Source organism: Seriola aureovittata, chromosome 7 (assembly GCF_021018895.1).
Source record: "Seriola aureovittata isolate HTS-2021-v1 ecotype China chromosome 7, ASM2101889v1, whole genome shotgun sequence".
NCBI lineage: Eukaryota > Metazoa > Chordata > Actinopteri > Carangiformes > Carangidae > Seriola > Seriola aureovittata.
In genome coordinates, this window is record NC_079370.1 from 10,543,096 (window position 1) to 10,563,880 (window position 20,785).

At 37.3% G+C, this 20,785-nt stretch overlaps 1 protein-coding gene across 3 annotated transcripts; it reads left to right on the plus strand.

The window, feature by feature from the left end:
- Positions 1-273: 273 nt before the first annotated feature.
- On the plus strand, positions 274-10,078 carry LOC130171924 (nectin-2-like). Of its 3 annotated transcripts, none has more exons than XM_056380250.1 (10): positions 274-481; positions 4,320-4,426; positions 4,835-5,084; positions 5,737-6,030; positions 6,209-6,326; positions 6,972-7,120; positions 7,834-7,940; positions 8,583-8,832; positions 9,112-9,218; positions 9,635-10,078. In XM_056380250.1, the coding sequence occupies exons 1-10, from the start codon at positions 394-396 to the stop codon at positions 9,899-9,901; spliced, it is 1,737 nt and encodes a 578-aa protein (XP_056236225.1). In that variant the 5' UTR covers positions 274-393; the 3' UTR covers positions 9,902-10,078. The 3 variants fall into 3 exon arrangements, with proteins under 3 accessions (XP_056236225.1, XP_056236224.1, XP_056236227.1); XM_056380249.1 differs by having other exon boundaries at positions 280-481; positions 7,831-7,940; XM_056380252.1 differs by lacking the exon at positions 274-481 and having other exon boundaries at positions 4,318-4,452; positions 7,831-7,940.
- Positions 10,079-20,785: the final 10,707 nt, after the last annotated feature.

Consider the following 20,785-nt stretch of genomic DNA (forward strand, 5'->3'; position numbering starts at 1 on the left):
CCCCCTGTCAATCAAGCAAACCCACGTGTGACTCTTGCAATGTGGTGGCAGTAGACCTGCGTTCAGAGGAGAAATCATGATGTCGGCTGGAGCAGGTAAGCTAATTTTGTAAAACAGCTGTAAGTCAAACTTTACGTCATGTTTTTACTTGTTGATTGAGTTATAGGCCTACACGATGGTCCAGCATTATACCAGCCTTTTTAACCAAGGCTAAATTCTTTGAACCACTTGTTCCCAGAGGCTCCTCCCACTGTAGCTGGTCCCAGTTACCTTTTGGAAAGTTGGGCTGTGACGCCTCTCATACTGATGACATCACTCAGTCATTCACACACAGTCGGACTGCTCATCTTTAGCATTTATGTCGGAGAGACTGAGCCTGGTTCCTGATCAACCATGGCGAAACATGATGCCAGAAATTGGCATGACTGCACAAAAATGATGGGACTGCTCTGCTTGGTCGCATCGATACTTACAGAACAAGGTAAGAAATTATTATTATTATTATTTTTTAATTGGCATGTTTGTTTGGCTTTTTGACTAAATACATTTTTTAATCATTTAAACCATGGTGTGTGTCTGTGTCTGTGTGTGTCTGTGTGTGTCTGTGTGTGTGTGTGTGTGTGTGTGTGTGTGTGTGTGTGTGTGTGTGTTTATATGTAAGATTGAAGCAACCATTATTGATTCAGCTGATTCAGACATCAAAGTAGTGTTGGATCTGTGATTACTTAGGACTGTGGATTATATGTGATAGTAGATAATAGTGATGTTCACCTTGGACTGTCAGTCAGGGCACGCAGGACACTCAGATTCAATTAACTCTTCTTTACAACTTGTATGTTAAGACAACAGAACAGTTCTACGACCTGCAGGCTTACAGGACATCAAAAAGCTGCACAGTTTCTCAGTTTCTTTCCAAGTCTTCCACATAATGCAACCACAGAAACCTTACCAGAAGGTCAACGCCTTCACTGCTCAGCATCTTGGGCTAGTTGAACATTCATATCCAGTGTCTGGCCTCAAGAAAAGATACAACCACCTAAAAGATGCAGGAGGGCCAGCTGCTCCTTTGTTTGGACTGCACCTGGCCCTCCTAGCAATCCTGAGCGCACTCGTGAAACTCGGCTGAAGGCCTATAGAGGCAAGTCTTTAGCAATAATAACAATGATAATAATCTTTATTTATAGAGCACTTTTCGAAACCCAGGTTACAAAGTGCTTTACACCAAGGAGCAGAATAAAATAAAACATGCAAGTCATGTAAGGCAACAGAAACAAGCAAATCAGAAATGCAATTAAAGTGTCTTAGTATTATAGTGAAGATAAACCAAAGGCAGTGTCACCAGCAAGAGGGCGAGCTGTAAAAATCAATAAAACCATAAAAGTAAAGAGTAATCTTGACAAAAAAAAGTCTTTGAGGTGCTTGTATTTTTTTCTTAAGGCTGGGCACTTGATACGAATGTGCAGGTAGCCCAAGGCGCTTTGCAGAGAAGGCGGTGACCATCTGGTCGGAGATTAGTGGTTGCATTATGGGGGAGGCTTGGAAAGAAACGGAGGCACCATGCAGCGTTTGGATGTCCTGTCAGATTGTTCTCAGAGAAAGGTCTTCGGGGTTGCTTGTTACTTCCAGCTGCTGAGCTGCAGCTGAGAGCAGCATAGTGCGGTCAGATCCATCATTTAAGACAAGTAGGCCTATGGACAGCTTTCCATACTTGTTATTTCACCAGGTAGGCAAGAGAAAAAAGTGATTTCAGCTCAGAGGCAGTGTTTAATGGCCACCTAGAAATGAAGTACCACTTATCCAGCAATTAAGTAGCATTGGATAAAAAGCTTTTTAATACATGTATTGAAAACATTTCAGGAGGAGACACTTTTCCTTTTTAAAAAGCTTTGATATTGATGAAAATAATATTGATCCTTAACATCGGCAACATCTTACAAGTTTTCTACTGATATTTTGATAAATGAGTTTCAGTGAAATGATTTTGCTTTTTATTACCAATGACCAGAAACACAAAGTATCCATCAGGTTTATTGACTTGGCAAATATTATTACACAATGAACAAACACAACTGAGTACACACAGCCACACACACATACGCATACAACTGGTGTTGAATCAGCGAAGTGACCTGAGACTGCACCGGAAGTCAGATGGCGTTCCAATAACAGGGAGGAGCCGTCGCTTTGTTGGATGACAGTGCATGTATTTGTTGCTGTTTCCTTCAGGTAGTGGTGTGTATCGTCCTCATCGGCAACCCTGTTATCTTCCGCAGAAATCAGATCTGAGCACACCCTTTTTTTTGTCACTCCCTGCTCATTTAAGTGACTCTTTAGAAGAAGTGAGTTTTATTTAGGCTAACTCCCATCAGTGGCCTGAGCTTCTTCAGATAGACTTATTAGAATCTTTATTGGCTGTCTCTGTGTTCATCTGCTCTCTGTCTCTCTGCTTGCATCTCTGCGAGGGTTGGTTGGTAAACTGAGCATCCTCTGACAGGTGCCCTCTCGTCTGAGATTAGAAGAGAAAAGGGAGAGGAGTTGGAGAAGGAGGGGGTGGGTTCACGTCACTTTGATGACTTCAGCCTGGAGAAATCGGTTGCTGGACAGGCGTGTGGCTGCATCTGTGTGGCAGACTGCAGGCGTGGGTGTGTGCGCAAGCGTGGACGCCACATTTGTATGCTGAATGCTCACAGCTCGGCCTCTGATCTTGTGGAAATCTGGGATCAGTGTGGCAGATCCGCCTGCTAATCAGCACTCAGGGCGCGTGCACAGGAACGCCAACCTGTGCTTCGCTCTGAAGGCTGGAATATCACCGCGCTCTGGATTTAATCGCTCCAGAAATCGCTTAATGGGAAACGTTAGGTGCAGTCTAATTTGAGGATGTTGAGATAAAACTTTGTTGTGAGTGTGTGTGAGGTTGTGACAATGATGGTGTTTGTGTGTGTCCAGTGCACATGACTGAAACACTAATAAGAGATATTGGGCGCCACTTTGCCCCTGTGCTCTCAGGTGATAAGATCACAACACGGCCAGATCACCGGTGGCTCTTTGCACTTTACCCTCTCTGTTCTCTCCTCTCTGTGACCAGTGAGTATTCATGGAGACATACGGCACAGCGTCACTGGGAAATTCATAAGGGGGAATCATCACTCATTCCTGGTTCCCCTTTGAGGACCGCGCGAATTAGTCGGCGTCTGTGATTAGTTGGCTTGTGTTTGATCTGCTTCACTCCTCTCCCTCTCTGTTGAAAAGGCTGCCTGCCTGTGCCGCGATTTGGCTGAGGTGCACCAAACACACTCGGGCAGACACACAAAGACTCAAAAACAGACACACAAAGATGTACACACCGGCAGATTTTTCCCTTCCTTTTGGAGACACTGCAGGTGGCCTCAGAGACACAGTATCATACACCAGCACACACACACACACACACACACACACACACACACACACACACACACACACACACACACACACACACACACACACACACACACACACACACATGAATACACAAAGTTTTTTCAATATCCTCAAAAAGCAGTCTCTACCCATTGGGAACTAAATGTTTGTCCCCACTGTGACACAAGTCCCTGCGGGTTAGTGTGTATTCAGGTTGAATTCCCCACCAAGATATGAAAACAAACACACACACACACACACACACACACACACACACACACACACACAGAGTGACACACAGAGGATTGGGAAGTGAGGGATAGATAGAGGGGGGTATGAACAGACAGAGATGGCCCTGCCATGCTCCAGTGGCCAGCTTCAAGGACAGACGGGCCCTTCAATATCGTAGTCTCCGTGTAATTAGACAGTGCTCCGTCACGCACCAAAGAATTGCTCTTATTTGTGTCGTATTAAATGCAGCATGGATATCCCCTACTGTGCTTTGCCATTGAGAACTAATGCAAAAGGGGAGCAAAGGGGGATTTGTACAAATTTAATTACATTAATAACTTGGCCATCTTTAGCTGTAATCACCAAGGGTTAAGTAAATCCACTTCTCAGCTAGCCACCCACGCAGGAAGTGAGATCCGATCATAAATGTTCACTCGAGACGCATGTGGAGATGCATTCTAATGCCAGGTGTGAACTGACGTGCTTAGAGCTTTCCACTTGTGATCGGATCACCGAAGACACAGGTCTGAACAGGGCCTCAGTCACTGTACACATCCTAACAACTGATTCTGTGCCTGCTCCACCACAGGTCATGTGGATCTATGAGCCAAAGGATGGAGACAACATCATCATTGCTATGTTTTGCTCCTTCTTTGATTCCAACTTCCCTAATTCTTTGTTTCTCGTAGCAACTGGTTGGCAAGTTGAGGTGGAGCCAGTAGTGGAGTCGTATCCTGGCCAGACAGTGAACCTACGCTGTTCAATCACTGATGCCACTGGGATTCAACTCACAATGGTCAGATACACACAGACATGATGCAGGTGTTTTTTTTCTTTTTACTTCTTTATACCACCACACTCTCACCAACTCTGAACTGGGTTTGTGACATGAAATTCTAATGAAAATGTCTGTTACATCCTGAAATTGCAGCTCTTCTTGCTGACGTGACAAAATATAAATTGTTGAAATTGCTTGGGACGACAATTTGCTTTCACAATTGAAGTGAACAGACATTGGCCATTAAGTGAATATACAACTTAATACTTGACTAAACAAATGGGTATTCTCCTCTAAAAGTATTTGTCAATTACAGCAAAATGTGAATGTCTCAAACACTCTCCAGTGTCAGTAATTTTTGCAATGATGAGTGAGGCCTGTTGTTTTTCTCAGTCACATCCTAACTCTGTGCCTCCTCCACCGTAGGTCACATGGCTCTACGAGCCGAAGGAAGGGGAAAGGATCAACATCGCTGTGTTTCATCCCAAATTTGATCCCAACTACCCCGACTCACCTGTGAAGGGCAGGGTCAGCTTCTCACCCAGGCCCCCAAACCTGGACAGCCCTTCCATCCAGATTAGTGATGTTAGGATGACTGATGAGGGGAAGTACATCTGTGAATATGCAACCTACCCAATTGGCAACGATCAGGGTGTCACCTATTTGGTCATGCTGGGTAGGTCACTAACATAATCTACATACTGTGTTCATACTGTCTATAGTGAGGGTGTGCATACTTACTTTTGCCTTTCTTTCTCTTTTTCTCTCTCTCTCGCCCTCTCTCATATATTTGTGTGTGTGTATTTAAATGCAAAGCATTATACGCACCTTCTCTCTCTCTGGCTCTCTCTGGCTCTCTAACTCTCTCCCTCCCCTGAAGGTAGTATGCAGGTTAAAAGCTTGTCCAGCTAGGTTTAATTGCTTTTTTAAGTGGTATTGTCAGATCAATTGTGTTCTTGTTAATGCAATGGAACCATTGGTCTAACCTTGGCCCAGCACCAGTGCCTCTTCTCCACTCTCTTCTCTCTCCAACGCATCATGCCTCCCCGCCTCCCCTCAGGCTCTATATTGATCTGGCTGCTTGTCATGCCTGCTGTCAGCTTCTGTCCTGCCCGCTCTCCTCTGATCCCACACTAGTATCACAGAGAGCAATTGAGGAGGTATGAGGAGTTGTTTATCAACAATGGTGCACATTATCTTTTCCCTCTGCTGTCTTATTTCCATTTTATCAATCTCTACATCCTTTAATCTTCTCTTTGCCACTCTGTGTCCCTTCCTCTCTCCATCCACCCTCCATCCTTGCATCAATCTGTCCATCCATCCATCAGCTAAGCCTCAGAACTCGGCCTCCATCGTAACAGTGGACGCAGGCACTAAGCCAGTCGTTGTGGCGCGCTGTGAGTCTGTAGATGGCCGTCCCGCTGCCCAGATCTCCTGGGTGACCACAGCCAATGGCAATGGGACAACAATGTCTAAGCCGGGCGTCGACAACACAGTGACAGTGACCAGCGAGTACCGCATGGTTCCCACAGCAGCAGATAACGGGAAAGACATCAGCTGTGTGGTGGCACACAGGACTCAGACCAAACCAGAGAGCTTCCCATTGAAGCTAGCAGTTCAATGTAAGACGAGACACACACACACACACACACACACACACACACACACACACACACACAACCTAATTAATTCATTTGCTGTTCATACTCTAACATGATTTCAAACCTTGGAGTGACTAATTGAACTCTTTGCTATTTTTTTTTTCTCCTCCCTTCCACCGTTCATCTGTCCTTCCTTCAGACGCCCCTCAGGTGACAATTGTGGGTTATGACAATAATTGGTACGTGGGTCGTACAAATGTGGTGCTCACCTGCCAAGCAACCGGAAACCCCGTACCGCTCTCAGTCCAGTGGAAGACGTGAGTATCAGCACATCCTGGAATCTCTGTTGTCATGTCTTCTCTTGCTCTGTCTCTTTTTCCATACTTCTCTTGTTTCTCTTTCGTTTCATTTTCTGTTTTTTCCCTTCATTTCTGGGTCCAGAGTCTTCAGAGCTGTAATCAGCGCTTTTATTATTGCCACTACAGCCCTGTGCTCTGATTATGGAGATAGCCGTATAATTTCTCATAATGGACTCTGTGACTTGAGATTTAACCCTCGCATAATGATAGACGCAATATGAGTCCCTTTCTCCCTTTTTCCTGCATTATCAGCTATTAACATATCTGTGACAAAATTTGAAGAAAGTCTGGAACTTTAAAATGGGAGAGATGAGATTTTGGGCTCGGATCCAGCAGTTTTGATTTTCCTCCTGTCCCCACCGTATTCTCCTCCACTGTGTGATAATGGATTGCCTTTTGAAGAGGAGAAACTGATTGGTTTTGCACTGATTGCACAAGATTAGTGGATTTTGATGACATTGCGCAATACAGCATATTTCCGTACATCTGTCTAAATGCTCTTACTGCGCTCAAAGTCAAACCACAATCCTATTCTTATTTTATTTTCCTTTTTGCTTCTCCCTTTTCGTCTTGCTCACGGTGAATATTCTCATGTCCCTGCAGTATGTCAGGAGAGATGCCAGACACAGTGCAGATCAGAAACAACGAGCTGAAGGTGCTGAAGGTGGACGAGGCTGTCAACACCACTTTTGTCTGCGAGGTCAAGAACCGCATCGGGACCAGCAGGGATCAGGTCACAGTCTTCGTCAGAGGTTAGTTGAGGAGCACAAAAAAAGCACACCACAAAACATGGATACAAAAAGGTAAATAAACAAATGGTACTCAAGATGTAGGTCAGATAACATTTAGAAATAATGAATAAATTTAAAAAAAGTACAATGTGTGGTTTTTGTCACAAAAACAGTTTGTAAAAGATGTGTCCTTTTTCTTTACTTCTCTGTTAGGAACAATAGTATTCAAATCGTTGCTGTCATCATAAATGAATTAAAACCAAGACTAAGGGCGTTTTCACACTTATAGTTTGTTTGTTTTGCTCCAAATCAACTGTTGACTCTGTAAACTAGGCGCATTTTCCCCTTGGGTCACAAATCCAAGCCAATGATAATGCATCACTACAAACCACATGAGAATGTTCACTACGCTTATTGGTCAGATGTGTCTGAAGTGGAAGCAAGAAAGTAAATACAGGAAGAAGGTACCTTGTTCCTTGTTGCTAGTCAAAGACAGACCTGGATCTGCCTCACGTCACATGAACACACACACATATCTGTGTTTGGGAACTATCATGGAATATGAGTGCGAGTCTTCGTACATCTTGTGTGTAACATTCAATTCCCTGGCGCTGTATAGCTATTGCAAAGTTGCTGTTTGGTCAATTATAAGACAGGGCATAGATATGACATTTTTAAATTAATTTCATCCATCTTTGATTCCAACTTACCTATTTCTTTGTTTCTTCAAGAAGCAAAATGTCAGCAAGTGGAGGTGGAGCCAGTGGTGTTGTCATATCCCGGCCAGACAGTGAACCTACGCTGTTCCTTCAATGATGCCACTGGGATTCATCTCACACAGGTCAGATACAGATGCAGGTGGTTTTTTTCAGTTAGGATTTGATTACTTCTTTATACCACCACATTCATATCAACTCTAAACTGGGTTTGTGATATGAAATTCTAATGAAAATGTGACACGATGTAAATTGCAAAATTTGCTCTCACGATTGAAGTGAACAGACATTGGCTATTAAGTGAATAGAAATTTAATATGTGACTAAAGAAATGGGTAATTTCCTGTCAAATAAAGTATTTGTTAATTATGCATCAACCTGTTTCTGCAGTGTTGTTCTGGATGGTCTGCAGTGTGTGTGGAACAGCCAGATAAGAGCAATTCATTTCAATCAAAATGAACCTAAAATGATAATACAGGTCCATGTGTCCTGTTCATTTGGAAACTTAATCTAACAAATCATAGCTCACAGAAATAATCCTGAGGCTAGTAATAGTTTTTATCACATCATGAGAGAGCGAGAGAGCGAGAGAGTGAGTGTACTGCTCCTGGAAAAACTCACATCAATATTCATACCTGTGCCACTTATTTGATTATAATGCGTGTACGCTGCCCTGTAGAGTTTACAGCAAAAATTTGGATGTCTCAAAACACTCTCCAGTGTCACTTATCATCCTAAACACTGACCCTGTGCCTCCTCCACCACAGGTTATGTGGACCTACGAGTCGAAGGAAGGGGAAAGGATCTACATCGCTATGTTTCACCCAAATTTTGATCCCAACTACCCTGACTCACCTGTGAAGGGCAGGGTCAACTTCACACCCAGTCCCCCAAACCTGGACAGCCCTTCCATCCAGATTAGTGATGTTAGGATGACTGATGAGGGGAAGTACATCTGTGAATATGCTACCTTTCCAGCTGGCATCAAGCAGGGTGTCACCTCTCTGGTCATGCTGGGTAGGTCACTAACATAATCAACATACTGTGTGTATTCTGTCTATAGTGAGCTTGTCCATACTTACTTACGCCTTCTTCTCTCAGTCAGGAGAAATAGGTTATAAATAGTGGATGATAGGAATAGAGAGGGAGTAGTTAAAGAAATGGAAGGAGAGTGAATTTTAGGGGACAATTTAGGGTTTGAGTGTGTTTGCACTGCTTCTCATAATTGTTTGTTTCACAATATGTTTTGCCCAATCTTTGATTCCAACTACCAAGATTCTTTGTTTCCCCTCGTAGCAACTGGTCAGCAAGTTAAGGTGGAGCCACTGGTGGAGTCGTATCCCGGCCAGACAGTCAACCTACGCTGTGCCTTCACTGATGCCACTGGGATTCATCTCACACAGGTCAGATACACACAGACATGATGCAGTTGTTGTTGATTTTTTCAGTTAGTATTTGATTACTTCTTTATACCACCACTCTCATACCAACTCTGAACTGATTTTGTAACGTGAAATTCTAATGGAAATATCTGTTCCGTCCGGAAATAGGGGGATTGAATGTGATAATGAACACGAGTGTTCAACTCTGCTTGGATACACAAAGAGCATCTGAAAAAATCCTCACATACATATTCATACCTGCTCCACTTATTTGATTATAATGCTGTGTATGCTGCCCTGTGGAGCTTACAGCAAAATGTGGATGTCTCAAAATGTTCTCCAGTGTTGTTTATCAATGCCATAATGAATGTTGCCTGTTGTTATTCTCAGTCACTCTAAACATCCTAACCACTGACCCTGTGTCTGCTCCACCACAGGTCGTGTGGATCTATGAGCCAAAGGAAGGAAAAAGGATCAACATCGCGATGTTTCACCCCAAGTTTGAGCCCATCTACCCCGACTCACCTGTGAAGGGCAGGGTCAACTTCTCACCGAGCCCACCAAACCTGGCTAGCCCTTCCATTCAGATTAGTGATGTTAAGATGACTGATGAGGGGAAGTACATCTGTGAATTTGCTACCTACCCAGTTGGCAATGAGCAGGGTGTCACCTCTCTGGTCATGCTGGAAAGGGCATTGAAATAATGAACATACTGTGTCCCTATCATCATTGGGTTGGTTACCCCTGGTATCTGCTCATATGCATATATTCATGACGAAAACAATTATATTTCTTGAGCTGTAATTAACAGTTTTTTGTGTCATGGAAATTATGTTTTTCCTTAAGCAGAAATGAACTAATAAATGATGATACAACAAACAGTTGTCTTTTGTATTTTTACCAGATTATCTTTGGTGAGGTCTGACAATGGAGTACAGTTACAGTTTCGTATTTATAATTAAATCATATCATAGGGAGGCACACATGCTAGCCTTGAGCTCAGCCACCTTATCTTTGAGTTGATAAAAGTGATGAAATTGAACATTGCCTCATTATCCCACACAAAGTTTTGTATCAAGTCACTGAAAGGTACCAAGGTGACTTGTGTGCCTCAGGTCAGTTTAAAGCTCACACACAAAAAAAGTATTACAGTAAGTCATACAATATCATAAAAACGTAATTGTGTAGTAAGATAAAAGAAGATAAAGACGTAATAGTATACTTAGGCAAAAAATGTCAAAAAACGTCATAATATACTAAGGCATAAAAACATCAGAAAATATAGTATAGTTAAGTCTAAAAACGGTGAAAAACGTCATACTATAGGCATGAAACGTCAAAAAACATCACAGTATAATGAGGCATACAAATACAAAAAACATGATACGACAGTCAGGAAAATATATCATAATATATTATGGCATAAAAATGGCATGAAATGTCATGGTATGGTAACACATAATATGTAATAAAAACGTAGGATATTAAGTCATGAAAATGCAAACAATTTCATAGTATAGTAAGGCATAAAATGTCTTAAAAACTTCATAGTATAGAAAGGCATAAAATGGCAAAAAAAAGTAATATTATAGTGAGGCAAAAAAACGTCATAGTATAATAATGCATAAAAATGTTATAAAAAGGTCATACTATAGTAAGGCATAAAATGTCATAAAAAGGTGATAGTATAATAAGGCATGAAATGTCAAAAAAAAAGCCATAGTATATTAAGGCATGAAAACATCAAAAAGCGTCATAGTATAGTAATGCATAAAAACGTCAAAAAACATCATAGTATATGAAGGCATAAAAATGTCAAATAACATCATAGTATAGTAAGGCATAAAATGTCAAAAAACGTCATAGTATAGTAAGGAATAAAATGTTATAAAATGGTCATAGTATAATAAAGCATGAAATGTCAAAAAACGTCACAGTATAATAAGGCATAAAATGTCAAAAAACATCATAGTATAGTAAGGCATAAAATGTCATAAAGACTCATGGTATAGTAAGGCTTAAAAATGTCAAAATACGTCATAGTATAGTAAGGCATAAAATGTCATAAAGAATCATGGTATAGTAAGGCATAAAAACGTAAAAAAACGTCATAGTATAATAAGGCATAAAAATGTCAAAAAACATCATAGTATAATAAGGCATAAAAGCGTCAAAAAAGGGTCATAGCATAGTAAGGCATGAAATGTCAAAAAACGTCATGGTATAATAAGGCATAAAATGTCATAAAAAGGTGATATTATATTAAGGCATACAATGTCAAAAAACGTCATAGTATAGTAAATCATAAAATGTCATAAAAGTGTCATAGTATAGTAATGCCTAAAATGTCTAAAAACGTCATAGTATAATAAGGAATAAAAATGTCAAAAAAGGTCATAGTATAGTAAGGCATAAAACGTCGAAAAACATCATAGTATAATAAGGCAAAAAAAGGGCAAAAAAAGTCATATTATAGTAAGGTATAAAAACGTCAAAAAATGCCATATTATAGAAAAGCATAAAAACGTAAAAAAACGTCATAGTATAATAAGGCATAAAAATGTCAAAGAACGTCATAGTAAAGTAAGGCATGAAAGCGTCAAAAAAGGGTCATAGTATAGTAAGGCATAAAAAGGTCATAGTATAGGAAGGCATAAAATGTAATAAAAAGGCCATAGTATAGTAAGGCCTAAAATGTCATAAAAAGGTCATAGTATAGTAAGGCATAAAATGCCATAAAAAGGTCATAGTATAGTAAGGCATAAAAACTTCAAAAAACCTCATAGTATAGTAAGGCATAAAAACGTCAAAAAACGTCATAGTACAGTAAGGCCTAATATGTCATAAAAAGGCCATAGTATAGTAAGGCCTAAAATGTCATAAAAAGGTCATAGTATAGTAAGGCATAAAAATGTCAAAAAACCTCATAGTATAGCAAGGCATAAAGTGTCATAAAAACTCATAGTGTAATAAGGCATAAAATCTCATAAAAAGGTCATAGTATAGTAAGGCATAAAATGTCAAAAAAACGTCATAGTATAGTAAGGCATAAAAACGTCATAAAAAGGTCATATTATAGTAAGGCATAAAATGTCAAAAAACATCATAGTATAGTAAGGCATAAAAACGTCAAAAAACCTCATAGTATAGTAAGGCATAAAATGTCATAAAAGGGTTACGTATAGTAAGGCATGAAATGTCAAAAAACGGCATAGTATAGTAAGGCAAAAAAAATGTCATAGTATAATTACCCATAAAAATTTTATAAAAAGGTCATAGTATAATAAGGCATGAAATGTCAAAAAACATCATAGTATAGTAAGGCATAAAATTTCATAAAAAGGTCATAGTATGGTAACGCATAAAAATTTCAAAAAACGTCATAGTATAGTAAGGCAGAAAAATGGCATAAAACGTCATAGTATAGTAAGGTATGCAATGTCATAAAAATGTCATAGTATAGTAAGGTATAAAATTTCAAAAAACGTCATAGTACAATAAGGCCTAATATGTCATAAAAAGGCCATAGTATAGTAAGGCCTAAAATGTCATAAAAAGGTCATAGTATAGTAAGGCATAAAATGCCATAAAAAGGTCATAGTATAGTAAGGCATAAAAATGTCAAAAAACCTCATAGTATAGCAAGGCATAAAGTGTCATAAAAACTCATAGTGTAATAAGGCATAAAATCTCATAAAAAGGTCATAGTATAGTAAGGCATAAAATGTCAAAAAAACGTCATAGTATAGTAAGGCATAAAAACGTCATAAAAAGGTCATATTATAGTAAGGCATAAAATGTCAAAACACATCATAGTATAGTAAGGTATAAAAACGTCAAGAAACGTGATAATATAATAAGGCATTAAAATGTTATAAAAAGGTCATAGTATAGTAAGGCATAAAATGCCATAAAAAGGTATAGTTTAGTAAGGCAAAAAAAATGTCATAGTATAATTACCCATAACAATTTTATAAAAAGGTCATAGTATAGTAAGGCATAAAAACGTCAAAAAACGTCATAGTACAATAAGGCCTAATATGTCATAAAAAGGCCATAGTATAGTAAGGCCTAAAATGTCATAAAAAGGTCATAGTATAGTAAGGCATAAAATGCCATAAAAAGGTCATAGTATAGTAAGGCATAAAAATGTCAAAAAACCTCATAGTATAGCAAGGCATAAAGTGTCATAAAAACTCATAGTATAGTAAGGCATAAAATGTAATAAAAAGGTCATAGTATAGTGAGGCATAAAATGTCATAAATGGGTCATAGTATAGTAAGGCATGAAATGTCAAAAAACGGCATAGTATAGTAAGGCAAAAAAATGTCATAGTATAATTACCCATAAAAATGTTATAAAAAGGTCATAGTATAGTAATGCATAAAATGTTATAAAATTGTCATAGTATAGTAAGGCATAAAAACATAAAAAAACGTCATAGTATAGTAAGGCATAAAAACGTCAAAAAACATCATAGTATGGTAAGGCATAAAATGTCATAAAAAGGTCATAGTATGGTAAGGCATAAAATTTTTAAAAAGTCATAGTATAGTGAGGCATAAAATGTCATAAATGGGTCATAGTATAGTAAGGCATGAAATGTCAAAAAACGGCATAGTATAGTAAAGCATAAAAACGTCAAAAAACGTCATAGTATAGTAAGGCATAAAAACGTCAAAAAACGTCATAGTATATTAAGGCATAAAAAAGTCAAAAAACCTCATAATATAATAAGGCATTAAAATGTTATAAAAAGGTCATAGTATAGTAAGGCATAAAATGTTATAAAATGGTCATAGTATAATAAGGCATAAAAACGTCAAAAAACGTCATAGTATAGTAAGGCATATAATGTCTAAAAAGGGTCATAGTATAGTAAGGCATAAAATGTCATAAAAATGCCATAGTATAGGAAGGCATAAAATGTCATAAAAAGGTCATAGTATAGTAAGGCATAAAAACGTCAAAAAACGTCATGGTATAGTAAAGCATAAAATGTTATAAAATGGTCATAGTATAATAAGGCATAAAATGTCAAAAAACGTCATGGTATAGTAAGGCATAAAATATCATAAAAAGGTCATAGTATAGTAAGGCATAAAAACGTCAATAAAACATCATAGTATAGTAAGGCATAAAAACGTCAAAAAACGTCATAGTATAGTAAGGCATATAATGTCAAAAAAGGGTCATAGTATAGTAAGGCATAAAATGTCATAAAAATGCCATAGTATAGGAAGGCATAAAATGTCATAAAAAGGTCATAGTATAGTAACGCATAAAAACGTCAAAAAACGTCATGGTATAGTAAGGCATAAAATGTTATAAAATGGTCATAGTATAATAAGGCATGAAATGTCAAAAAACATCATAGTATAGTAAGGCATAAAATGTCAAAAAACGTCATAGTATAGTAAGGCATAAAAACGTCAATAAAACATCATAGTATAGTAAGGCATAAAAACGTCAAAAAACGTCATAGTACAATAAGGCCTAATATGTCATAAAAAGGCCATAGTATAGTAAGGCCTAAAATGTCATAAAAAGGTCATAGTATAGTAAGGCATAAAATGCCATAAAAAGGTCATAGTATAGTAAGGCATAAAAATGTCAAAAAACCTCATAGTATAGCAAGGCATAAAGTGTCATAAAAACTCATAGTGTAATAAGGCATAAAATCTCATAAAAAGGTCATAGTATAGTAAGGCATAAAATGTCAAAAAAACGTCATAGTATAGTAAGGCATAAAAACGTCATAAAAAGGTCATATTATAGTAAGGCATAAAATGTCAAAACACATCATAGTATAGTAAGGTATAAAAACGTCAAGAAACGTGATAATATAATAAGGCATTAAAATGTTATAAAAAGGTCATAGTATAGTAAGGCATAAAATGCCATAAAAAGGTATAGTTTAGTAAGGCAAAAAAAATGTCATAGTATAATTACCCATAACAATTTTATAAAAAGGTCATAGTATAGTAAGGCATAAAAACGTCAAAAAAACGTCATAGTACAATAAGGCCTAATATGTCATAAAAAGGCCATAGTATAGTAAGGCCTAAAATGTCATAAAAAGGTCATAGTATAGTAAGGCATAAAATGCCATAAAAAGGTCATAGTATAGTAAGGCATAAAAATGTCAAAAAACCTCATAGTATAGCAAGGCATAAAGTGTCATAAAAACTCATAGTGTAATAAGGCATAAAATCTCATAAAAAGGTCATAGTATAGTAAGGCATAAAATGTCAAAAAAACGTCATAGTATAGTAAGGCATAAAAACGTCATAAAAAGGTCATATTATAGTAAGGCATAAAATGTCAAAACACATCATAGTATAGTAAGGTATAAAAACGTCAAGAAACGTCATAATATAATAAGGCATAAAATGTCATAAAAGGGTTACGTATAGTAAGGCATGAAATGTCAAAAAACGGCATAGTATAGTAAGGCAAAAAAAATGTCATAGTATAATTACCCATAAAAATTTTATAAAAAGGTCATAGTATAGTAAGGCATAAAAATGTCAAAAAACGTCATAGTATAGTAAGGCATAAAAATGTCAAAAAACGTCATAGTATAGTAAGGCATAAAATGTTATAAAATGGTCATAGTATAATAACGCATGAAATGTCAAAAAACATCATAGTATAGTAAGGCATAAAATGTAATAAAAATGTCATAGTATAGTGAGGCATAAAATGTCATAAATGGGTCATAGTATATTAAGGCATGAAATGTCAAAAAACGGCATAGTATAGTAAGGCAAAAAAATGTCATAGTATAATTACCCATAAAAATGTTATAAAAAGGTCATAGTATAGTAATGCATAAAATGTTATAAAATTGTCATAGTATAATAAAGCATGAAATTTAAAAAAAAAAGTCATAGTACAGTGAGGCATAAAATGTCATAACAAGGTCATAGTATAGTAAGGCATAAAAACGTCAAAAAACGTCATAATATAGTAAGGCATATAATGTCAAAAAAAGGGTCATAGTATACTAAGGCATAAAATATCATTTTTTGACATTTTATGCCTTACTATACTATGACCTTTTCATAACATTTTAATGCCTTATTATATTATGACGTTTTTTGATGTTTTTATGCCTTACTATACTACGACGTTTTTTGACATTATATGCCTTACTATACTATGACATGTTTGACGTTTTTATACCTTACTATACTATGATGTTTTTTGACATTTTATATCTTCCTGTACTATGGCATTTTTATGATATTATAGTAAGGCATAAAATGTCATAAAAACTGCATTGTATAGTAAGGCATAAAATGTCATAATAGGGTTACGTATAGTAAGGCATGAAATGTCAAAAAACGGCATAGTATAGTGAGGCATAAAATGTCATAAATGGGTCATAGTATAGTAAGGCATGAAATGTCAAAAAATGGCATAGTATAGTATGGCAAAAAAATGGCATAAAACGTCATAGTATAGTAAGGTATGCAATATCTTAAAAATGTCATAGTATAGTAAGGCATAAAATGTCAAAAAACGTCATAGTATAGTAAGGCATAAAATGTCATAAAAAGGCCATAGTATAGTAAGGCATGAAATGTCAAAAAACGTCATAGTATAGTAAGGCATAAAGATGTCAAAAAACATCATAGTATAGTAAAGCATGAAATTTAAAAAAAAAAGTCATAGTATAGTGAGGCATAAAAACGTCAAAAAAGGTCATAGTATAGTAAGGCATAAAATGTCAAAAAAACGTCATAGTATAGTAAGGCATAAAATGTCATAAAAAGGTCATAGTATAGTAAGGCATAAAATGTTATAAAATTGTCATAGTATAATAAAGCATGAAATTTTTTTAAAAAGTCATAGTATAGTGAGGCATAAAATGTCATAAAAAAGTCATAGTATAGCAAGGCATAAAAACGTCAAAAAACGTCATAGTATAGTAAGGCATGAAATGTCAAAAAACGGCATAGTATAGTAAGGCATAAAATGTCATAAAAACTGCATAATATAGTAAGGCATAAAATGTCATAATAGGGTTACGTATAGTAAGGCATGAAATGTCAAAAAACGGCATAGTATAGTAAGGCATAAAATGTCATAAAAAGGTCATAGTATAGTAAGGCATAAAATGTTATAAAATGGTCATAGTACAATAAGGCATGAAATGTAAAAAAACATCATAGTATAGTGAGGCATAAAATGTCATAAATGGGTCATAGTATAGTAAGGCATGAAATGTCAAAAAACGGCATAGTATAGTAAAGCATAAAAATGTCAAAAAAGGTCATAGTATAGTAAGGCCTAAAATGTCATAAAAACGGCATAGTATAGTAAGGCATAAAATGTCATAATAGGGTTACATATAGTAAGGAATGAAATGTCAAAAAACAGCATAGTATACTAAGGCATAAAATGTCATAGTATAATTACCCATGAAAATGTTATAAAAAGGTCATAGTATAGTAAGGCATAAAAACGTCAAAAAACGTCATAGTATAGTAAGGCATAAAGACGTCAAAAAACATCATAGTATAGTGTTGAAGAAAATTCACTCAAGTCCTTAGTTTGAAGTTTGCTGTAGAGAAGTAAGTTTAATGGTACCCCAGGATACGGTGAGCCAGCTGATACAGAGCGGGTCTGAGGCAGTAGACTGACCCCGAGTGTAGGGCAGGGGGACAGTTATACAGTGAAAGACAAAGGATGGACAACTGTATTTGCATATACCTGGGGTTACAGACATTTGGTCAGACAGGAAAGGAAGTTATAACAAAAGGTAATGTTTATCAGAGGTCTTGTAGTGTAGCACCTAGGTTCAAGTTATCAGGGGGTAGGAGGGGGTTGTATCAGCATATCCATAGTTGAGCCAGGAAGGGCCCTTAGACTAGATCAGCATATGTATGGATAGGGCAGACAGGGCCCCTAGACTGAATCAACATATGGACAGGTAAGATGTTGTTAAGACAATGAAGCGTTGGTGATGTAAGAGGGAAGAGGTAGACAGAAGGTATAGGGTTATTTCTAGGTGCCAGCCAGTTTACATTACAGGATGTGTATTTTCTTCCTCAATCCACCCTTTTTTTTTTTTTTTTTTTTTTTTTTTTTTTTTTTTTGAGTAATACCAAACTGGGTGAAGATTTAGGATAATTGTCATTATCTAGACCATGTCAGTAACGGAAAATTCAATTTAAGAAGCAAAATGAGAGAGCATGAAATTAAATAAAGTAACACACAAGTAAATCAAGTGGAACAAAACAAAACAAAATGAAACAAAATGAAACAAAACAAAACAAAACAAAACAAAACAAAACAAAACAAAACAAAGAAGTACAAATGGTAATCAATATTACATAGAATGTAATAAAACAAAATTCGATCGAGTGACGTAAAATTAAACGATTAAGTTTGAGAAAATGTAGTAAAGAAAATCAAGTACACAAATTAAAGTCAATTGTCAAGCAAAGCAAAATCAAATGTGAAACAAAACAAATTGAAATGAAAACATAAAATCAATCGATAAGCAACATAAGTCATGTGCCCGAAAAAATGTGCAATGAAATTATCAAAAAGTAAATAGAAAACTGAAGCAAATCAATTGTTAAACAAAGCAAAATGAAATGGAATGACCAAAAAGTCAAAAAATAAAACAAAAGGAAATGATCAAGTAAAACAAAAGTCAGTTGCTAAATACAACAAATTCAATTGTCAAACAAAGCAAATCAAATGAGCAAGTAAAGCAAGCAAAACAAAGGTCAATCTGAAAAATTAATTGTCGAACAAAGCTAAATCAAATGAAGGTATGGGATAAAAAAAAAAAACGAAGGATCTAAGCGTAATTAAGTCAACAATCAATTCAATTTTGAATAAAATCTCAACTGCCCTCTTTGTTTGAAAGGGCAAGGTGAGTTGTGATGGACTACATCATTTTAGAAGTTATTTTTATGAGTGATCTGATGATGGACTTAAAACCGTTGATCAGGAGACTAATGAAAACAAAATTTAAAACCAAGCAGTACAAATAGTATAATGTTCCAAGTTTAGTTTGAACCAGTCAAACAAGCTAGTGGTGACTGGCTCGTGTAATAGTTTGGCGATATCGTGTATGTGGTTAGTTATTTCTTGTATGGTAGTTTTGTTATTTGGTATGAACGTATAACATTCAGTCCTGGTGATGGCACAGGTTCCCCCTTGTGAGGCAAGGAGGTGTACGGTGCGGCACGACTTTGAAAAGTCTTCCTTTGTATGGGAGTCCCTTCTTTTTGTGAGTTGGGACATGCCCCTTGCAGTAGAGTTTGCAAGATCTTCGACAGTATGAGAGAGGTCTCTTATTTGGTCGAGTGATGTCATAACTCCGTAGTTTGGAATGAGGGTTCCCAGGGTGAGGGGGTTAGGAGTGTTGCGGGAATAACAGTTGGGGTTAAGTTGGTTGCAGGATAACTGTCTGGTTTGGGGAAGGTTGGTGTTCATTGGTGGAATTATAGTGCAAGATGTGGTGGGTGTCGTAGGATACACAATCCCTGATATGTTTGTCAGGGATTGTGTCATCTGGGAGATAGTTGGTTTTCTGTTCTCTGAAGTCTGTAGATTCCACTGTTCAATCCGCTTGGTTGTGTTCTATGTGGCTGGAGATGTATATCCATTTGTGGGCTCCGGTGTCCGGGGTCCTTTTGTAATCCTAATGGTGATGGGGAGGAGGTCTATAAGGTGAGTAGGGTTCTTGTTGGCTTCTGGTGCATGGTGAAGCAGGTCTCTCCTTGCAATGGGAGGCGTGAATCCAGGTGGAACGGCCCTCACACTTCACAGCGGTGTTGGTGGTGAGCACGACGTGTTGTGGCTTGGATCAGTAGGGTTTCAGGGCGGTCTTCCTCTGGAACTCTCTGATGTAGACCCAGTCCCCTGGTTGGATGTTGTTGCAAGGTTCGTCGCTAGGAGACTGGACAGCTTTCACTTGTCTGTGGACGTACTCAGCAACAGCAGTTAGGCAACAGCAAAATTATCTTGCAGATGGTGTATGTCTCGATGCATTGTAGTTTTTTTTTTTTTTTTTTCGACAATTGTTGATGCGTGGACAAGTCATGAGACATGTAAGTTAGTCATGTTAGTCATAGGGAAAAGTGTGGGAGCCACAATGCGGCCGTCATTGTGGATCCACAGGTTTACATATTTACATCCATGAGAAAGCCAAAACCTATGATTCTTCACATCAGCAGTCTTCTTGTAAAAAGAACCACATTATTAGGGAAGCCAGGTTGTTAGCGGGTGTGGGAGAAATAGAACTTTGACAGGAGCTTTGGCCGCATGGTCGGCCAAACACCTTTTGCCCACAGTGCCATCCTGTAAACATGTAACATGTAAACATTCAAAATCGTCTTTAATCTATGTAATTTGTATTACATACCTTAGGCTAGGTGACAAGCCTTCATCAGTATGAATGACTCAGCTACTTGGGCGGAGCTTGAGGATGGCAGGGCGACACTTTCAATAATTAGCACAATTAGCACAAATTACATACCCTGTCTATGGCACTCCATTGTCTCTAAGTTATCAGTGTAGGTACTAGAGGTCGAAAGGAAGACTTAATTAATTAAATTTC

Excerpts from the sequence above, each read along its gene's own strand:
- LOC130171924 (XM_056380249.1), top strand. The coding sequence starts at position 394 with ATGGCGAAACATGATGCCAGAAATTGGCATGACTGCACAAAAATGATG. Across the intron at positions 4,427-4,834 it reads CTGGGATTCAACTCACAATG|GTCACATGGCTCTACGAGCC; the intron begins GTCAGATACACA and ends CCTCCACCGTAG. Across the intron at positions 7,941-8,582 it reads CTGGGATTCATCTCACACAG|GTTATGTGGACCTACGAGTC; the intron begins GTCAGATACAGA and ends CCTCCACCACAG.